We start from the raw sequence: 21720 nt of genomic DNA on the forward strand, positions 1-21720 counted from the left end.
TTTAAAATTTTGTCACTTTATTGATATTCTCTATTTGGTGAGACACCATGCTGACTTCCTTTAATTTTTTTCATCTATGGTTTCTTTGTATATTTGAGAATATATAAGACAGTTGATTTTAAGTCTTTGTTCCAGTAAGTATGAGTAAGTACAGTGCATGTACTTCCTCAAAGGCAGTTTCTACTAGTTTCTCCCCCCCACCCCGCCACCCCTTGCACAAGGGTTATACTTTTTTGTTTCTTTGTGTGCCTGGTAATTGTTTGTTGGAAAATGGACATTGTTTAATGTTATAATGTGACAACTTTGGAAAAAGATCTTCTCTCCCTGCCTTTGCTGTTGCCATTTGTTGGGTCACTGTTTCATGTTTTCCTGAACTATTTTGTGTTCTGTACTTTTGTCTTGTGTGAAGTCTGTGTTCCATGAGCTTGGTGGCTGGCCATTGTTTTGACAGAGATTCCTTATATACCAGGATCCTAGAACACAGACAAATGCCTTCCCAGTCTTTGCGGATTGTCTCCGTCTTAGGACATTCTTTAGTGCTTATCACAGCATCTGTAACTCTGCCTTACCCTCACCTTCCTGTTTTGAGAAGCCTGAAGTTCAGCCACAGATGATAATACATGGTCTTCCACTTGTTATTTTTGACATTTAGAGATTCCTCAGGGGTAAGTCACTTTCACTTTTCACTTTCATGCATTGGAGAAGGAAATGGCGACCCACTCCAGTGTTCTTGCCTGGAAAATCCCAGGGACAGCGGAGCCTGGTGGGCGGCCGTCTATGGGGTCGCACAGAGTTGGACACAACTGAAGCGACTTAGCAGCAGCAGCAGGGGTAAATCTAACTGAAAGTGGTATTTTCAAAGCCAAGTTTCTTCAGAGGTTTGTCAGCAAAGCTTTAGAGTTGAAGGTTGTTGCATGGAAATGAGATCAACTTTGGGCTTTTGACACACTGTATTGGGCATAGGTAATCAGTGGGGCTGCGTTGGGGGACATTGGGACAATTCCTGGGTAAGGGAGGATGGGACAGTCTGTGCATAAGGGAGGCTTTAATCTGAGTTCATGATGGTAGATTAGGGCTATGTAGTTGTTGTGGGTTCAGCTTTCTAGATAATTATGTTGTTGCTAATATCTGCCACTTCCATCTGCAAAGGACAGATGATGCTGCTATTTTGACTCTTGGTTGTAGTGCTGTTTCTGTTCTCTAACTGGGTAAAATTTATTGCAAGTGGGAAATCTTTGATCTAGTTCAGTGTTACCAGGGCCTTGCACTTTGTCTTGTTTTTAAAAGCATGCCAATGATTAGTATTTTCTCTGCAGCATCATGGTGACATTAAATAATTAGAGAAGTTGAAAATATCCAGCCACTGGGAGCTGACTGGTTAAATAATGTATTTTATAGCCTCATGTGGGATACTAGTCAAGTGCTAAAAATGAGATGTAAAAAGAGGAAAAAGTATATTGTCAACGAAAAACAAGACACAAATAACATACATATAGATATCTACTTTTTTTCTAGGAGAAAATCATGTACATAAACATATCAGGTGCTTGTGTGTTCACTCAGTTGTGTCACTCTGCAGCCCCATGAACTGTAGTCCACCAGGCTCCTCTGTCCATGGGATTTCCCAGGCAAGAGTACTAGAGTGGGTTGCCACTTCCTACTCCAGGGGTTCTTTCTGACCCAGGGGCTGAACCTGCTAATGCCTCCTGGGAAGCCCCTATAAGGTGCATAGGTGATATTTCATTAAATCCTTATTATGTGCTAGCAGTGTGCTTAGTACTTAACATGCCCATGTGATCTCGTATAGTTCTGACAACAGTGCTATGAGGTAGGTAATTATTTAACCCCCTTTAAAAGATGAGGAAACAGCACCCTTAAGAGGGTAAGAAACCCACCCCAGGGTGCATAGAGGATTAGAGGCAAAACAGGACCCCAGCCCTGAAGCCTATACTCCTATCACTGTGTTCTGTGTACTTTTTGTTAACATTCATCTGCTGAAAGAGCATATGGTGGCCTAGTATTTAGTAGGAATGTCATATGAGACTCATATAAAGTGGATTCTCAACTAGGTGCCTTCCAGATCCATCCCTCCCTCTGAATATTGTGTCCAGGCTGCAGAAGCCTCCTGCATATGTTTCTGAAGTGCTACTTCTCTGGACAGGACATTGTCCCTTCCACTTCCATTCACTCCCCCTCACCCACCCCCTGCCTCTTTACCCCATGATGCTATTAGTCATTTTGGAGTTCAGAGGGCAATTAGACTGCTTTGTTTTCTGACTTCTTGCTAGCTCTAGGAATCTGGATGCACACCTTGTTCTTAAAGCGTGGGAGGGGGGTTCAGGATTGGGAACACGTGTACACCTGTGGCGGATTCATGTTGACGTATGGCAAAACCAATACAATATTGTAATTAGCCTCCAATTAAAATAAATAAATTTAAATTAAAAAATAAAATAAAATAAAATGCAGAGTCATCACTTTGCCAACAAAGGGGAAAAAAAAAAAAAAGAACGTAATGACTATAGTTGTTAACTGCTAGTGTAATCCAGGTCTACAGCTTACATTAAACATTAGCTCATATTGCCTCCAGGTTTGAAACCAATGTACCCAGAAGAAATTTACAAAGGGACAATGATGTTGAAATATTTTAAGTGCAAACAGGATTCCTGTGTGTTGACAGGGACAAGGCCATGTTGTCTAAAGTCCCTATATTGATTCCTAGTTTTCCATTCCTTTCCAGTGGCCTTTTCCTCTTTGGACATTCTGCAATCTTGTGACTGAGCATTCCAGCTCCCTCTTTGTGAAATGCCTCTGATTGAATGTGTATATATAAAATCTCTTATTTTATCCCAGCAGAGGTGACTTTAATATGGAGGGATAGTACTGCCACTGTTGACCATGGAGGGGTAGTTCTGCCACTCTTGACCAGTTGGAAAACTTAGCATTTGGAGCACTGGAAAAAATTTTTTTGAATGTTCATCTTCTAAGTAAAGAGGGAATTCAGTTGCCAGAATTATTATTTCATACAACCGTGTTCTATTTTTTGCTTCCCACAGAGCAATGTTTGATGCATGAGGTTATGGTTGATTACATTTTATTGCATTCTAGTGGGAACCAGTTTCTCCACCCATTCTCACTCTCTGTGCTTTCAATTCCCTTTTGTTCCTTGGGCCAAAGGATGCAGCTAGATCTGAGAGCTGGAGAGAGTGAAGTAAAAGATGCTGGCATTTAATGCAAGAATTGGTTCAGTATATAATCCTACTTATTTTCTTGGTCAAAGCAAAAATAATGCAGATCTTGTGAGAAGGGTGTTTCTCAAGTGTATAGGACCTAATGTGTAGATGCTTAGTTTATCATATGGAAGCTTTGGGAAACTGGAGTCTGATAATTTCCCTATAATGAATCTGCCTCTCAGGATTTTGTTTCCCAAAAATCATTGTTCTCCATAGCCTATCTAGATATTTTTTAACATCTTGCTTGTTAACGTGACTGCCAGCATCTTAGAGAAGTTGACAGTTTATGTGATTTCTATTAGCAGAAAAAAAGTGGGCTCAAAAGCTTTTTCTCTAAATGAATCTATTGTTGAATGTCTAAACTGACTCAGAATACAGGTTCATGCTCTGCTCTGAGAAGGTAGAAGAAGGGGAAGAGCCCAATCCAGACAAGGTATGTGGGCGGAGGAGGCAGGGAACACAGAAGCGACGGCCAGCCACCCTGTGCTGTGATCCCAGCCTAAATCATATCCCTGGAAAGGAGTTTCTTACTTCCTATTTGTATCCCTGGGCAACCACAGACCCCCACCTCCTACGTGGGATGTTAGCCTTGGAGCACTGAGGAGATGAGCTGCAGAGCTAAAGCAGAGTCCCAGAGGAGCTTCAGTTCTGCAGAATCTATGCAGCCTTCTTTGCCATACATTGATCACACGCTTAGGGCTTGGGAGATGAGAGCTGAGGGCTAAAATTCCTCAAGGTAAGAAGATCCCCTCTCCCAGAAAATGGGCTCCTCCAGTTTTCTCGCATGATTATTCAGGTACTTTCACTTTTCCATATATAGGAGTCCCTCAGGAGCAAGCTCTGGCCAGTCAGAGGGAGTGACACACCCTCTCCAGTCCCTCCTCTTCGCCCATCCGCACCTTTACTCTCACGTGCTTGCGGGCACTTATGCAGAAGTGAGCCCCGTGGCTCTGCCAAAGACGAGCCTGTTGGGTTTAAAGGAGGAAAATTAAAAAAACCTTAGGCCAGGTCCCAGCATTAAAATTGTTACCTCGAAGAAGCTGAGTGGAGAAGTGTGAAGAGATGAATGGACCAGTGGATGGCCTGTGTGATCATTCTCTAAGTGAGGAAGGAGCATTCATGTTCACATCGGAATCTGTAGGAGAGGGGCACCCAGGTGAGTAGGTGGTCTTGGACAGATGGCAACCTATGCAGGGTAGGGGGCTGTTACTGAAGGCCTGGGAAACAATGTACGTAAATTACTATCAAGGATCTCAAGAAGAACAATATGCAATCTTTTTTTATTTTATTAATTTGCAGTTTTGTAAAACAGTCACTTGTTATGCAAATAATAGATTGTAAGTTAATGAAGCCAAGGGTCTGTGCTGCTGCCCACCACCAGCGTTTCCTTGGGGCTACAATAGAGAATATATGGTTGCTTGGATAAACATATTGTATGTGTAGAATGTATCATCAGGTATTCACTTTATACAGAGTTTTGTTTTGTTTTCTGGTAAAGCTTTTTTTTTTAATCAATGAGCAGCTTAAGTCAACAGAGAATGTTCCCACAAACAAGTCCACGGGTCACTAAGTTTCAAATGTAAAGCGTGTAGAGTTTAGAAATGAACAGCCATGCATTCTAATAGAGGCTGAGACAGATCTCTAGGTCCTGCAAGAAAATCCCGGCGTTTATTTTTTTTCATCTCTGAAAAGTGCAATGTGGATAAATGAGAGAGGCTTCCGTGAGGACCACGATGGGAGCCTCCAGTTTCTGGGACAGTGGTTCTCAGACTTCAGGGTGCCTCACCATCACCCAGTGGGCTTGTTAGAACACAGAGTGCTGGCCCCACCCCCAGAGTTCCTGATTTAATACGTCTTGGGTGAGGCTCAAGAATTTGTTCTGAAGAAGTTCCCAGGCAATGCTGATACTGCTGATGTGGGAGCCACAGTCTGCGGACCACTGATCTAGGAGAACCCTGGGGGCCAGACACACTGATTATGCTTTTAAGCACCTCTTGAAAGTTCACCAGAGTATTTGAACTTTTTGGTGACTTATCATCATCGAGTTTAATTTTTCTTCATCTTCCTCATCCTTGCTATTTCTCAAAGAGCTTTAATTTTTATACCTTGTAACTCAGCTTTAGATATCTCAGTGCACTGCCCCCTTCCATATGCTTTCGCCACTGGTTCTCAACTGGGGAAAGTCTTGCAACCCTTTCCCTCTAAGGGCATTTTGTAATATCTGGAAACATTTTTTGGTTGTTACAGCTATTCCAGGGGGTCGAGGCATAGCCTGATACTGGCAGTTAGTGGAGAGAAGCCAGGTGTGCTTCTAAACACAAGACCATCCCCCACAACAAAGAAATTTTCCAGCCCAAAATGTCAGTAGTGCTGCTGAGAAATCTTGGCTTAAACTGAATGTTGTTTGTAGCTTAGCTCATTTCAACGTAAACAGCATCTTTCATTCTGCATGACTTTATAAAGTTCCTAGGTTTACTTTACTCATAGTCTCAGATTCACTGCTATATCTGATGTATTTTGGACAGCTCCATGACTTATTAAGGCCATCTACAGGTCAGAAAATGGCCATATATAGAATTTGCTCCATGTGGAGGAAGTGGGTGCTTTTTCACAAACAGTGGCCAGTGGTCCCATTGTACACACAGCTATGTGCTCGGTGGACAGAAAATGAAAATTCTAGTCAATTGATTATTCTGTCTGCTTAATGGCAGCCATAATGGCAGCCCTTCAATTTATCTGATTTAGCTTATCACTGTACATTAGCTGTCCATGTAAAACAGTTTTTTTGGTGGTTTTCTTCTTGTCATTCCAGTGCTGAATGCCTCTCCATCAGAAAGATAAATTAATGCTTCCTTTTCAACTTCCAAGAAAACTATTAGCTATCTTAAGGCTACTAAGTGATATTGATAGAAAATTGAAAAGCCTTAAACAGTTGAGAAAGGACCTCCTAAGGCATTATCTTAATCTACGCAGCTATCTTAGTACCCTTGCTCAACTCCAGTTTATCCCTAATATCCCTACCCCATTTCCCGTGTGCACTGGAAACATGTCACCTGTGTCCTCTGAGCGAGCAGAGTCGCCCATGGTCAGCATGCGAGTATCTCCTAGGAGTCCTGATGGCTGGGTCTAAAGTGATATTTGAGCAGCAGGAGGCCTTTACTGGTAGGTGGTTGCAGGGGCATGAACTCAGGCAAACCTTGATTTATAACCAGGATCAGCAGGGAGATGGAAAAACTCAAATATATATTTAGCAGCAGCTTCTGAAGGAAAGATTAGAGAATTAACCTTCAGATTAACATTTTAACTACAGAATTTCATATGTACTTTCAAAATCAGAAATGCTTGATTCTGGGCCTGCATTCTTAATTTAAAAACTTATAAAATGACAAAGGGGACACAAGGAAATTTGAGAGGTGATGGATGTATATTCAATCTTGATTGTGGTAATGGTAACACAAGTATGTACATATGACCAAACTTACCAAATTTACATACATTAATTATATGCAAATTTTTATATAAAAATTATACTCCAATAAGTCTGGGAAAAATCTTATTAACTTACTAACAGTGGACTCTGTGGGTATTTTGAACACTAAACAAGATGTAATATGTGCAAATAGACGTCACTTTTATTTCTGAGTTTGTAAACATTGGCAGTACACATAACTCCAGAGCAAGAATGGATTTCTCCAGTGTCTACATGCTCGACCATGAGGAGTCTTTTTTTTAAATTATTTATTTTGGCTGCACTGGGTCTTCGTTGCTGTGCATGGTTTTTGTCTGGGTGCAGTGAGAGGGGGCTACTCTCTAGCTGCAGTGTGCGGGCTTCTCATTGTGGTGGTTTCTCTTGTTGTGGAGCACGGGCTCTAGGCACAGGGGCTCAGCAGTGGCCACACCCGGCTTGCTCCAGCACGTGACATCTTCCTGGACCAGAGATTGAACCTACGTCCCCTGCATCAACGGGCGGATTCTTAACTATTGGATCACTAGGGAAATCCCATCGACCATGGGGAATATTTAAGGCAAATCATAGAAGAACAAGATGAAGTACCAGCCCATGTTGCACTTTTGTCAGTCCCACCTTGATGAGGAGGTCAGACCCAGCTGCTGGGACATCAGGCCTTCAGGAGGCTGAATGATGGTGGGGAGGATCTCAGAGCGGCTTGTGGAAGTGTTCAGCAAAACAGCAGTGGCTGTGATGTCTAGAGGTTCTCTTGCAGGATTCTTAACAGGTGGAGTCATGGAAGTGGGTGTGGCTTTATGCACAGCGCACTATAACTGGTGGAACCAGCAGTACCACGCCTCTACCTGTTCTGTCCTCTTCTACCCGTCGGCCCTAATCTCACTGATGCCATTAGTGTTTTAAATTCTGTTTCTAGGACTTTTCTTAATGTTAGACTTTAAGGAAATATGCTGAGGAATGAGATATTTCTGTGTATCTTAGTTCCTTGCACATCTGTATCTATTATTTATTTAGATATAGTTAGATATTCCTATAAATCTAGTTTTCTATGAATGAGATACTTTTTGATTGGAACAATATACATGTGTGTATATGTGAATTACTTTAGACTCTTGTAACTGGCTTTGGAATATACGTTTCTTTTAGGGAATTCTATGACTTTATATAATATACATCATCCAAAATTAAGCCAAAAGTGGGAAGAAATAAAAATTCCAAAAATTTATAATTTCTTATACTTTAAAAGTGTCCTCTTGGGTAGACTTGATGTGCAAATTGACAAAATATCTAATCATTTTAACATTTCAGTTTTTAGGCTTAACATGTCTATGAATTTTTCTCATGTTCATTCTTGTCCAGATAAGATCTGTGACCAGATCAGTGATGCGGTGCTGGATGCCCACCTCAAGCAGGACCCCAATGCCAAGGTGGCCTGTGGTAAGAAATGCCTGACCCCTCCTGCTGGAGACCTGAGTGTGCTCAACTTGAAACCTGTGCCCAGGTTGAAACTCTCGGCACAGCAGAGGACTGGGGACTTCAGGGCCTAGAGGGCCCCGGGGTGATAGGACTCTTCAACTTTACAGAGGGGATCTTGGGTATCCCTCGGCCAAGATCATGGGGTAGGCGAGCTGGTGTGGAGACCAGAGCCCCACTCTCCTCACAGTCAGCAGCTTGTTTTGTCCGATGCTCAGACCCACCCTTCCCTCTCCAGCGCCACCCTAGTCCTCAGACTGAGCACTATAGGGACCCATGTCCCTCTCAGGGTGAACTTCACCCTGACGTGTTTATAAGTAACTTGCCTTGACTCTGTGCTCAGGACCCCATACCCTAAAGCCTGCAGTGGCACTTTAGCAGTAAAGGGGCAAAAGAGGCCTCATGTATGCTGGCTGCATTCTTTATGACCACATGCAGCCATTGTCTCGTTGCAATGCACACAGCAGCCTTAGGATTATTTCCATCCAACAGCTGAGGCTGAACAAGCAGTTCAGGATCGGACAAGTAGTAAGTGCGTGGTATAGAAACTTGGAATTCGTGTGCCCAATTCTTTCCAAAGTGCGGGTCTCTGAGTGCCTGTGAAGACGGTCAGAACTTGTGCTGGGCTGTACTGCCTGTTATCACTGTGATCATCCTTCTGGAGTCCGTTCCCTGTGTGGTCTCTTGTGCGGGTCTGTCAGCACTCTGGGAGGTCCAGGTGTGGAGCCCCATTAGCCAGCACGTGGCTGCTAGCCGGTCTCTTTGCCTTCAGAGACAGTGTGCAAGACGGGCATGGTGCTTCTGTGCGGGGAGATCACCTCCGTGGCCATGGTGGACTACCAGCGTGTGGTGCGGGAGGCCATCAAGCACATCGGCTACGACGACTCCGCCAAGGGTGAGGCCGGGTCCCCGGGACGGGGCCCACCTGAGGCTCTCCATCTTCTGGAAGAGCAAACACCTCTACTTCTGGGCCCACTTGCCAGGGTCCAGGGCTCGCAAGCTCTGGCAACAGCATGGCAGCCAGGCAGACTGGCCCTTGTCCATCTGTTGCTGACTCTGGTCTTGTTTACGGTCCTAACTTCTTAGAAGAGGAAGAAGCTCTGGGTCCAAGGGGCTGCCCTCTCTTGGGGACGTGTTGTCTGCCGGGCGCTGGGGCAGACCTCTGTGTGTGTGTCTTCCTACCTAATTGTTGGAGGAACTCTGCTCCACTCCCTATGATGCAAATGAAGAAACTGAGGCTTAGAGATGTCAATAACTCATATAGGTGGCACAATCAGTAAGTGGCTATCCCCAGTTGGGACTCTGTGCTTTCTGCTAAGCAAGGCTACTCTCCCACATAGAGAAGAAGGTGACTCAGTCCAGTACAGGTGCCGAAAGCAGGTGGAGGAGAGGCTGGTCCAGGGTGGCTCCAGTGCCAGGCAGTGTGGGAGCCTGTAACCCCAGGAAGAGGCCCAGGCACTGACTGAAGCTGAGGCGGAGCCCTGTGATGAGGTGGGGGTGAGAGAACTGAGGGCCCTGAAGCAGACGCCTGCACGGTAGGAACAGGCAGGTTGGGAAGGAGCCCAGCCTGGAGGGCGTCAAAGGACAGGGCATGAGGGCCCAATTCTAGGACTGGGGTACACTGGTCTATTTATTGGTTGTTTGGGGTGATATGTGGCATCTTTGTGGGTCAGGGCAGGCTGCGGTGACATGCACACGTCCTTTATGTGAGAGAGGCCCTCTCTGTGTGAAGGCCCAGACACATAGAAGCTCAGTGCGGCCACCTACCTGCTGGCTTGCCCAAAGGACTCACTTGAGCATACGGAAATTTTGCGGATATATCAAGAACCTCTGGGAAGAAGAAACCAGTGAGTACAGGTTGCTTCTCCCAGCCAGCACAAAGGGTGTTCACGGAGCAGGCATATTGTCCCAGAACAGCAGCTCCCTGCCATGTTACCTTGCAACCCTTCCCCCTGTTATGCCAAGAATAGCCAACTTATTATTTACTTATCCAAGAGCAAACTTTGTTCTGCATTAGGTAGCAGGAAAGTAGTTTCCCCAGGGGTGTTACTTCCCCTAGAAGAGAGAAGTGGGAGTGGGCCCAGCTCCTGTTGTCAGCACGCCTGCGCCAAGGGGACCGGCAGGCTGCGGGCTGGCCTGCAGTCAAAAGGCCCCCAGGCTAGAGGCTCCCACTGCTTTTTGCTGCAGAGTTGACCTTTCTAAGCCCTCCTCCTCTCCCCTTAGTGCCCTGAACTGTTTCCCCAAGTGACTTGGAGCCTTTCATTCTGTCTCAGCACTGAGATTTATTATTTACATAGGGAGTGTAAGGTAAAATGGGGATTTGGTGAGCCCTTGGCAGCTGAAGGCTGTTCCCTGGTTTGTGTATTCAGAAGCCTTCACTAGGAATAGGGGCTGTAGAGAACAAGGTGGCCTGGCACTCCTGAGTAGAGGCACTGCCTGGCATTAAGTGTGATGCGGTACGAGACGCTCGGCAGCGAGTCAGCGGCAGAGTGTGCCCTGAAGAGCCGGGGTGGGGGCCACTCAGGGATGTTTACTGAGAGCTGGATGGACTTGTGGAGGGGGACGGGGGTCAGAGGAGGAGCTTTCTAGGCAGAGGGTCCTCGTGGAGGTGGAAAAGGAGGTTGTGTTTAAGCTAAACCTGAGTTCACTTTGGTTGAGGGCTCAGCTGGGAAAGCCTGGCTGGAGCTGAGCAGATTCTAGTTTACTGCCTTTGGTGGTAGGTCTTCACTTGAAGCTTGTAGGTAAATCATAGGTTGAACCTAGGGGTATTTCTTGTGGTTTTATTTGTTTTAGTAAGCCCATTCTGGCCACATGGGTGGGAGAACAGATTGGAAGAGGGTGACAGTCAGTGTGTCACTGATACTTGGCTTTGTGGTGCAATCTCTGTACAGTTTTGCTCCTCATTCAGATCCATCCTGTAGCTGAGCCCAGCAAGACGGGGAAAACCAATTTGGGAAGAGTGTGCAGTGTGCCTAGTGGCATCCTCGTGGGGCTTCTTGGCCTGAGCTGCTGCTACCCAAGATGTCTGTGTCCCAGGCCCCAACCCACAGTCCCCAGCCTGGGCCAGGCAGGAGGAGGGGACTTAGCTCCATCTCTGTGCTTGAGCTTTGGGGGTAGGCTGGCAGGGGCCTCAGCCTCCAGAGGTGTGGTTTTTCTACTTTGCTCCAGGCCCTGTGTGCACCTCCGGCTCAGGGCACTCTGACTCGGGAGTGTCTCTGGATGGTCCACATGTACCTATTGTTCAGTATATTTGATACTTGGGTTTGGTGTATATTTCTGATACTTGGGCTCTGACAGGCAGTGTTGGAAGGGCCCTTGGTATTCACTTAGTGTAGTGATTTTCAACCTCAGGGAGAGCCTAAGGGGGCAGGCCCTTGGTCATCCACCGCCCTTCTACCAGAGCAGCCGTAGCTGTTATCTGGTTTCCATACTGCTGTTCTGTGTAGGGTATATATATTTAATTGAGGTGTAGTTTAATACACTGTGGAGGGTTTTTTTTTTTTTTTTTGACTAAAGAGTTCCATGTGATAGGATGAGAAGGATATTGACATTCCTCATCCTAGACCTCAGTTCTGAGCCCAGACTGATGGCAGAGACCACCCACCCCAACACTAAATGCCCGCTTGGGTGCCAAGCAGCCCCCAGGAGCTCCAGCCTCCCTCTGCTTAGGCCTGCTCTCCTTGTGTCCAGGCTTTGACTTCAAGACCTGCAATGTGCTGGTGGCTTTGGAGCAGCAGTCCCCGGATATCGCCCAGTGTGTCCACCTGGACAGAAATGAGGAGGATGTCGGTGCTGGAGATCAGGTCACTAAACACTAGGCGTGGGCACCGCATCAGAACTTCAGGGCAGTGTGCTCTGTGTCACAGGGCTGGCTGTTCGTGGGTAATGGACTGAGTGCGCTGTGGGCAGAGCTCCCCCGCCCCCTGTCTGGAGTCACACAGCCTAGCTGGAGGGCAGGATGGGTTGGGAATGCCCGGTGTGGCCTGTCTCCCTACCTAGAGTGTTGGGTTTGGGGACCCTGTCTTCCCCTTCACAAATACCCAGTATAAAAAGTCATATGCCTGGAAGGGTGGAGGACCAGTGGGGCTTTAGATCTGAAGAGAGTTGTCACCTGTAGCCTGGAATGGGTGTCTGCTACAGGGCCTGATGTTTGGCTATGCCACGGATGAGACGGAAGAGTGCATGCCCCTCACCATCATGCTGGCGCACAGACTCAACGCCCGCATGGCAGAGCTGCGGCGCTCGGGGCAGCTGCCCTGGCTGCGGCCTGACTCCAAGACCCAGGTGAGCCCCTGCTCTCTGACCCCCTGCAGGGCTCCAGAAATGCACCTCAAACTAACCCCTTCCTCTTGATTCTGGTCATATGTTAAGATCAAAATGTTCTGTCTGGGCACTCAAAGAATTGTTGAATCTGAAAAGAACTATTTATTTGAAAAATCTTCTGCTCCAGATAAATCTTTTCTTTTCTCCCCTGATCCGCCAACATTTTAGTAAGAAAAAGTTTTAAATACAGAAAAATGAACAGTTCTAGATTTTGAGGGGGCAGGACTTCTTAGCATATGTTTACTCTAGTAATATGATTCCCCAGTTCCTGGCGCAAACCTTCGTAACTGGTTTCAGACTTTTGGCCACTGGCTGTCAGGTCTCCATGTCTTGAGCAAAGCTTGAATACCCCATGAACAAGTGCTGTCTGTAGCTCGCTGCAGCCCTTTTGCTTTGCTTCTCATAGAAAGGATTTACCTTTGCTGATCCTGATGCTCTGTTGCCAGTGGCCCTGACCCCGTGTTCCCTGCAGTGATGAAATGCACAGAGTCCGGATTTGAGAGCTGGCGGTAATGCAAGTGCTGGCACATGCTGAGGCCTCTGTCTGCCTTCACTCTCCACATCCTGACAACCCTGATGGCCCCTTTCCTCGGAGCACCTTTACCAACTCTACTTCCGCACTCCAGTGGGGTCTGGACACTTCATTCTACATTCTCTTTCCTGCTACCCACACTTGTGGGTTATTTTCACGTCTGCACACTTGGCTTCCAGATCTTCCACCTGCAGGTCTGTCTGAATTACCAGCCCCCATTTCTCACTCTTCCTGCAAACACATGGGCCCCAGGAGTACTCCTCAGCTGAAGGGGTTTCATGGAGCCCACCTTCCCCGGCCCTCTCTATCTCCACTGTGTCTGGGTTACTCTTGTCCCTCTAGAACATCCCTTCTTCTCTGGCCCCCTTTCCCAGGCCAGGCTTTACTGTGTCCTCCTAAAGACTCTCTCTGTCTGGAAACTTCAGTTAACTTGCTTTGGACTTTGCTTTAGAACCATCTACAACTTTCTACTTCCTACTGGAGGCGAGAGGAGTACCCACTTGTTATTCTGGCATTTAAAGCAGGCATTTAAAGGTCTTCTAGCTTTACCTTCCTCGATCCCCACCCCCAGCCTTTGCTTAATCCATGCGCTTTCACTCACATTCCCTTCGTTTCTCAGTCCTTCGCACCTGTGATCTCACCCCTCACTTTCCTTGGAATCTTTCTCTGGTCCCCACCTGTCCTTCAGTGGCCAGCCTGGTTCCTGCCTCCTTCTGGTCTCCCCTGATCACTCTCAAATGGGACGTCTTCTTATCCTGCACTTGGAATTGGGCTCATGTGGTTTTATAGTTCAGCACGGTGCTTGTGACTCTGTCACGTTACTCCCCAAGTGTCAGGCTGCCCACGATGGAGGTTGCATATTGGCTGTACCTGGAGCAACAGAGTGTCTCTGTGGCCTGAAGGAAGCCCTTGGGACTTCGGGTGTTACCCACAGGACCCCCACACTGGGAAGTGGGTTCCTGAGCATCACTCAGGTGGTCTTCGAGGTGGTGGACAGAAAAGCTGAAATATGTAGGTTGCGATGGTACCAAAAGAAAGGAGCCTGCCCTGCCTGCTCCATTCTGTGCCAGAACTATGTGGGGATGGGGAAGAAGGGTGGAAAAATCCTAGAACACAGATGAGAAGTAAGTGGAGTGGCTCAGATTTCCTTCTCCCTCCTTGAGGGTGAGCACTGGAGGGCTCACCTATCAGATTCCCTGAAATAGCAAAGGCCTCCATTGTTTGCTTGGTAATAGTAGGTTTCTGAGTCCAGAGGGCAATGAGGGAGGGAGGGGAAGATGGGCCCTTCCAGGCTTTCCCTTCTTGCAAGGAGACACTGAATTCTCTTATAAATGTCCTCCGCCAGCCTCCACAAGGCTGTTACCCTGGGAGGGGTGCCTTGCCGGGAACAATGTCTGGGCCTTCTCGTCTACTGGTAAAGGATTTTTATCACCTGCTCATGGTGTTGACTGTGAACAGAATGAGCCTCTCCACCTGAACAAATTTTTGCTGCTGATAACTAAGAGCTGAGTGGCAGTACAAATGGCTATTTTTGTACCAGGCCAGAGTTGTGTTTTCCGCGGTGTACTTTTCTCCACATCTTGCTGACGTGAGATAAGCGCAATGCTTAGGGCCTTTTACTCAGCCACAGCTCTGCTTGGGGTTTGCGTCAGAGTTGGGGAGCCCAGGAGCAGTGGAGATGGACCTCAGCAGCAACTCAGGAAGCAAGCCTTCTCTGAAGGCCAGGTGCAGCGGGTCTGAGTCCAGAGCTGCTGCGGAGCCTCCCCTCTGGAGCTCCCAACCCCCCAACTCCGGCTTCCTCTCCCAGGTCTGGGAGTGCACGCAGCCCAGCATGAAAGGTGCTGTGCTCGGTACACAGCTGGTATGCATCTGCCCGTCGCCCTAGGATCAAGCATTGTGCAGCCAGGGCTCTGTCTCTTCCTTTTTCTGGACCCCACCCCATTGTTCTTTGGACCAGGCAGGACATAGAGTTTGATGGATATCGAAGGGGTCTTTGCCTTAGGCAGAGCCCCAGGGAGACATCATTTGCTGCCTGTAGTCCTATCAAAGCCCTTGGGGTGGGAGGAGCCTGTGCCGGCTGGTCAACGTCCCTGCCAGGGCCATCTGGCATAGCTGCACTTCTGCAGGCCCCATAGCCCCTCTGGGCACTGTTCTTGTAGGTCCACACTGCCTTGGGTAGCAGTGGGGCCTGGGGCTCCAGTACTGAGGGTCTCGGGTGACAGCCTTCTGCTGGGCAGAGCCCAGTTACCAGGCTGCACAGTTCCAGGTCACAGCCTCCCTTTGCTGGCTGTGCAATCTTGACCGAAGTATTTACATTCTGGAAGCCCATTTTCTCTCGTCTTTGAAATGGGGCTGGTAGCAACTTCTCACAGCATCTGGCATTCCTTGTAGCATAGAGTGCACACCCAGTCAATGCCAGCTTCTTTTCTTTCTTTTTCCAGCCTCTTCTGCCTTCCGCATCACTTCCTTCCCTCTCGCTCTGTGCGCAGCCCAAGGTGTGCAGGCTGGGACCTGGGCTCTCGCCCTCCCTGGCATGTTGGGAGAGGACAGGGTGCAGAAGCATTCTGTCTGCGCTGCTGCGGCAGTGATGCCAGCTGAGGCAGCAGGCGGAACAGCGGCTGGCTCTTGGGCTCTTCACTGACTGGCCTGTGACTTCAAGGAAGTTGTTATTCTTCGCAGAACCCGGTTTTTCTCGTTTGTAAAGTGGTGACAGTTGTGCCCAGCTTGCTGGGATGGCTGCAGTATTCGTTGATAATGCATGAAACAGGCACAGAACTGAGTACGCTGCAGGGACAGAGGCCCAGCTCTGTCCTGTGGCCAGCCCTGCAGGGGAGCTGCAGACACGATCCTGCTTTCTTTGTGCCTGCGGCTCTTCCTTGCTTTTGCCCAAATACCCGGAGGCTGGCAACCCAGGCCTTGCTGCTGCCTCTTAGCTCAATCACCCTGGCTCAGGTCCCTCCACCAGACAAGGTCCCTGGGCACATATGTTTCCAGAGGCCCTCCGTAGAGGAGCTGAGGCAGCGGGCATGTGGCCTGTGGACTCTCGTGTTCTTAGCAGAAGCCTGGGTGTCTTGCCTAGAGCCATGGAGGGTCAAGACAGGGCTTTAGTGGAGGGACATTTGCTGGCACACAGGACCCTCTGAGACAGAGGGAGTCGTCTGTTGAGTCACAGACAGAGGAAACTCTGCAACACCTGGGTCTCCAAAATGGCACTGATTGTGGTTGCGTGGGAATACCTTGTGCCTCCTGCCTGATCAGCTCATGGCACCGGGCAGTTATTTGCTATAAGAGTGTGATGAACTTCCCTGAAGGCCCTTTGAGGACAGGAGGCCGCCCCCACCCCCCCCGCCCGCCGGCTTTTGGGAGCCCTGTCCACCTCCTCGGCACCTCTGCCCAGCAACAGAGTGTCCTCAAGTCTGGGCAGGACCTCACATCTCCTCCCACCCTGCCACCCCCAGGTGACGGTGCAGTACAGGCAGGACAACGGCGCGGTCATCCCGATGCGTGTCCATACCGTCGTCATCTCCGTGCAGCACGATGAAGACATAACGCTGGAGGACATGCGCAGAGCGCTGAAGGAGCAGGTGATCAGGGCCGTCGTGCCAGCACAGTACCTGGACGAGGACACCATCTACCACCTGCAGCCCAGTGGGCGGTTTGTCATCGGAGGCCCTCAGGTGCATCCCTGTCTCCAGATGAGCCCTGATTTTGCTTACATCCCCAGCACAAAGCCTGCAGGAGGTGGTGGCTTTGTGTGACTCGGCCCTGAGTGAGATGTGAAGTCAGCTCACTTTGTGCAGCCTGCTATGTGCCCTCAGTACAGGAGGGTGGGGGACGTGTCCCGGGAGGTTCCCGGCCAAGGGGCTAGCTAACTTTCCATCACAGGTGCTGAGCTTGCCCTGGTATGCTTGCCCTGGTGGCATTTCCCGGCTCTTGGCCACATGTGACCTGCAGCTCTTGTGGGCACCAAGGTGGGGATACAGAGTGGCCCCTTTCTCCTGTGCCACAGGCATGAGCAAGCAGAGAGTGGCCTAGCCCCTTGGAGAGGCCGCTGACCACTGCCAGGCATCTCTGCTGTGGATGTGGTGGACGTGTTGCCATGTAACAGAGCTCTTGGGCGGGGTCCTAGTCCAGAGTGGCACAGAAACTCAGGGTGAATGGAAGTCCCGTATATTCCTGCAGAACTTCTCAGGGCCTTGGCGTGCTCAGGGCCTTGGCATGCTGCTTAGATCTGTGGATTTCTTAGTGGGGCGGGTGTTGCAGTGGTATAATATGCAGACTTTCCCCATGTCATTTAATATAGAGCCCCCTCAAACATCTTCTGTGGACTGGCATTGCATGGAATAGACACCGAGCAAACGGGGAACGATGTTTGCCAGGTGGCACCAGCCGGGGCTCTGCCCAGGGTATATTGGTCCCAGCGCAGTTCCCGTCTGAACTCGGGTTTCTCCATTATGATCAGCTCCTACAACAAAGGCTTGGGGAGCGGGCTGTGACCCCAGTGGCCCATCTGACGAGGGGCCTTTTTCTGACGAGGTTCCAGCTGGTGACCTGACCTCAGTGACTACTCAGTGACTGAGCTGGGATTAGAGCCCAGGGTATCTGGCTGACTCTCAGCCAAGGGGGCCTTTGGGAGACGTGCTCCTGGAAGCTTCAGAGACTGTCTCCAAGTCGTGGTCTAGTGGCCATCCCAGTGTTTGGCCACCCCTCCCCCCCACATCCCCCTTCTGTGTCTTCCTCTTCCTCCGCAGGGGGATGCCGGTGTCACTGGCCGAAAGATCATCGTGGACACCTATGGCGGCTGGGGGGCACACGGCGGAGGCGCCTTCTCTGGGAAGGACTATACCAAGGTGGACCGCTCTGCAGCGTACGCTGCCCGCTGGGTGGCCAAGTCCCTGGTGAAGGCAGGGCTCTGCCGGAGGGTGCTGGTGCAGGTGGGTGGAACCCCGCCCTGCTTGGACCACCACACCTGCCCTCAGGAGGGGCACACTGGCCTGGCGGAAGGCCCGCACTGCCGGAGGACGTGACTCTGTGCCATGTTGGGCTTTGTGGCCACTGTCCTGCAAACCCGGGAGTGGGATAGAAGCCTTCAGGCAGCAGGGCACGCGTGGAAACTGCAGCTGTGATGTGGCGGGTGTGTGTAGGCAGATGAGGACTGGGGTAGGGAGAGTGTATTGGGCAGGGAGTGTGTGGTTTCAGCAGCGTCTCCCTGAGGCACATCAAGGTCTCCGTGAGGGGCCTGTCCCTGACCCTGGGTTCTTCTGACAGGTGTCCTATGCCATTGGTGTGGCTGAGCCACTGTCTATTTCCATCTTCACCTATGGAACCTCCCAGAAGACAGAGAGAGAGCTGCTGGATGTGGTCAATAAGAACTTCGACCTTCGGCCTGGTGTCATCGTCAGGTAAAAGGGCCGTCCCTGCAGTTGGGCAAAGCCCTCTTTCCCCAACCTGGTGCTTGCTTATCGGAAAGAGAATCAGAAGGAAGGATGTTCAGCCCCCTAGAAGCAGGAGGGGCTTCAAGCTCTTGGCCTAGTACAGTGCAAACCCCAAATGCAGAATGTCTAGTTTTCAGGTTGAAAGAGCCCAACAGACACTGACTTCAGGGGGCCATCTTTGAGCAGGTTGGGGATCTTAAGAAAATAACTGCAAGAGCAGATGACTGGGAATTGAGTCAGCAAGTCTGGCCCCAACTGCTCTCGCTTCTAATGCCACCCCTGTTTTCTGGAGCTTGCAGTGTCGATGTTGGTTTGTGCCAGGTCAGTGGAGCAGAGTGTAGGCCAGAGTTCTGATTCCTGGTGCGTCTGTCTGTGTGATTGATCAGGCTGTCCTGGAACCCTGAGACTGTTTCTTAAGCGCCAGTGGCAGTCACCTTGTAAGGTGTGGCATGGCAGAGATAGGAAATTTAGGGAGAATTGCTCTTAAGCGGTTAACACCCCACACACTCATAGTCTGTTAATTACTCCTGTGCCCCCAGTTCAGAGAAAGACACTCCACTCCTTTTCCATTAAAACTGACCCTTTGTTCTACTGAACGCGCAGGGACTTGGACTTGAAGAAACCCATCTACCAGAAGACAGCGTGCTACGGCCACTTCGGGAGGAGCGAGTTCCCTTGGGAAGTTCCCAAGGAGCTTGTGTTTTAGTGCTGGTGGGGGCCAGGCCTGGTGAGCCCTGGAGGCTTCAGGTGGGACAGAGCCATGCTCCTCTCCTCCAGGACCCCAGCTCTCAGATCACCCCCTGCCCCCTTCCTGGGCAGAGCCAGGCCCCTCTGACTGAGCAGGAGGAAGGGGGCCTTCTGGTGTCAGGGCTCAGATCTCCTCATGACGCCAGTCACTATGTTTCCCTGCCTCTCCCCCAGACCAAGGTGATGTGAATTTAGTGGAAATAGCACCCCTGTCAGAGGAAACCTGCCCACTCACCCGCCCCCACAGCCTGGACCCTGAGCGGGCCCCTCCCTCCCTGGCATGTGCTGGGAAGATCTCAGGGCTCCGTGAAGGTCTGGGTGTGCCGGGCCACCCTTCACATCTGCAGCCATGTGGTCAACGACCTGAGCCTGGGCCTTCCCACAGACCCTCCCAGGCCATGCCTGGAGCAGAGGTGACAGCAAGAGACCACGCTCATCACTGATCTCATTGCTTCCTCACTGCGATACGATGAGGTGACACCTTGTGTTACCTGCATTTAAGGCGAGGAGGCCGAGCGAACTGTCACAGGGCCCACAGCTGCACGGGTCAGGGCCTGGACATGCGTCTGGGATCTTTGAATTGTGAGCCCATACACTTTGACCCCTCACCCTCAGCACCACCCCCCACCCTGATCTCACGCTAGAAACAGGTCTGAGTGAAGACATGAGGCTGTGACCTCTGTCCTGAAGATCTGAGGTTGCTGGGATTTAGGGGATCGACCCCCTTGGCGACCCCTGAGCAGTGATCTACAGAGCAAAGACAGAACCAAAGGGATGTTCCCTTTGCCTCTGTAATTTCAGAAGAGAGATCAGGCAGTGCTGGATATCCTGGCCCATGGGGCTGGGCTGGAGTTTGAAATTAAGAGGCACCTATGTTATCCCAGCCCCTGACTACTCAGGGACATGCAGGGTTGGGCCCATGGACTCCTCCAATGAGGGTCCAAGGCCAGTCCTGTCCCATATAGGGCTTCCTAGAGCAGAAGCAGCAGCTTGTCCCTTAAACAAGGGATGGAACCCTGTGTCCTCTGCATGCTTCTCTCTCTCTGATCCCTTTCTCTCTCTCGTTTCTCTCTCTTGTAACCCCTGCAATTTGAGTGCTGTTGGAATAAGTGGGTGAGCCTCTCAGATCCCCCTTCCAGAAAGGACAGCCCAAAGGCCTGAATTCAAATGATAAATGGTGACTGAAGTGGCAAGTCTTGACTCCTAGAGGGAGCTAAGTTGGCTGAGATGTCATGAGGAGATTTCTGCCTTTGCCAGGTGGCCTCGGGGGCCAGGGCTACCCCTGAGGCCTTGGGTGATTCTTGGCACATTAAGGTCTTAGAAGCTACGCATTCTCTTGCTTTCCCTTCCATGGCCAGCATCTCCCTGTACTCCTTCCCCAACCTGGGCCTCTGACTGCTGCACCGCTACCTTATCCCCCAATCCGCGGACCACAGGTTCAGGCAGGAGCCTCCACAGGTCCCCGGAGAATACTGGGGGCTGGCTTCTTCCTATGGCACTCAGTGCCAGCTCCAGCTGAGATGCACAGCTCAGGAAGCCTCATCTGGGCAGCAAACAGCCTGCACTGAACTGAAGGCCTGAAGCACAAAAACCTTTGGCTTTTCTCTTTCCATCAGGGGAAAGGCAGCTGTTCAGGGCAGAAAAAGAAGCCCAAACGACCGTAAAAACCTAGAGCTGATGTGTGATATGGAAGCTCAGGAGCCTCACAGGGCTCTGGTCACCTGGGAAGTCTCAAGTTCCTTTTTGGAGAGGGAGGCTTAGGTTTGCAGGTGGCTGAGTTCCTCTAACTTGGGCCATATTTGAAGTGAAAATTCAAATTTTTATACTTTCTGCACCCCCTGGGAGAAACAAGGTTTTCTTGGGTCAACACTGTTATATGAAACTGGAGTCTTTATTTGTTAATAGTGCCTGCTAAGCCAGTGAATAAAACTTTGAGAAGCAACTACTCTATGCTTAGTTTCTGTCTGCAGCCGCCCTAGACACCTCACCTCCAAGTAGCATCACCTCATCCATCCTGCAGCCAAGCGGCTGTCCTGCCCTCAGGTGGCCCGGCTGAAGTCTGGGCCATCCTGTCCACATGGGCTCCGGGGCCTCACTCCAGCTTGTGTATTATTGCTGCCTCACCTATTCATTCCACACCACACTGCATGGAGGTGGGCGGAGCCAGGAGACCCCCGTTACTCGTGGAGACCTTGAGGCAAACCGAAATGGGTGAGGACCCAGAGTGGCTGACAGGTGGCTTCCCCAGCCGTCGAGTGTGCCCCTCGTCCTCGCCTGGTTTCTTCTGCTTCCCCTTCCTGCAGGAGATCTGCAATGTGCCTGGCGCAAAGCAAGTGTTCAGGCAGTATTTGTCGGTCGGTTCAGTGACTGGAGTCAAGCGAGGTGAGTGAGCCAAGGGGGTTGGTCAGCAGAGTTGGGAGTTTGGTCTGGGAGGTGGTGGTGGATGGAGGATTTGGGGACTGAGAGGGGACTGGAAGCAATAGCAACCCAGCAGTGGATGGCTGGGGTGAA

General features: G+C 50.0%; 1 protein-coding gene across 1 annotated transcript; it reads left to right on the plus strand.

The window, feature by feature from the left end:
* The first annotated feature begins 4052 nt into the window (after positions 1–4052).
* MAT1A (methionine adenosyltransferase 1A) lies at positions 4053–21154 on the plus strand. The gene is made up of 9 exons (XM_040242579.1): positions 4053–4389; positions 8059–8136; positions 8945–9067; positions 11863–11975; positions 12313–12456; positions 16486–16704; positions 17779–17961; positions 18296–18429; positions 19066–21154. Exons 1-9 carry the CDS (start codon positions 4296–4298, stop codon positions 19166–19168), a joined length of 1191 nt encoding a protein of 396 aa, XP_040098513.1. The 5' UTR covers positions 4053–4295; the 3' UTR covers positions 19169–21154.
* Positions 21155–21720: the final 566 nt, after the last annotated feature.

This window comes from Oryx dammah, unplaced genomic scaffold (assembly GCF_014754425.2).
Source record: "Oryx dammah isolate SB20612 unplaced genomic scaffold, SCBI_Odam_1.1 HiC_scaffold_6, whole genome shotgun sequence".
In the NCBI taxonomy this organism is placed as follows: Eukaryota; Metazoa; Chordata; class Mammalia; order Artiodactyla; family Bovidae; genus Oryx; species Oryx dammah.

Coding starts and splice junctions, on each gene's coding strand:
- MAT1A (XM_040242579.1), top strand. CDS start 4,296: ATGAATGGACCAGTGGATGGCCTGTGTGATCATTCTCTAAGTGAGGAA. Junction 9,068..11,862: donor CTACGACGACTCCGCCAAGG/GTGAGGCCGGGT, acceptor CCTTGTGTCCAG/GCTTTGACTTCAAGACCTGC. Junction 12,457..16,485: donor GGCCTGACTCCAAGACCCAG/GTGAGCCCCTGC, acceptor TGCCACCCCCAG/GTGACGGTGCAGTACAGGCA.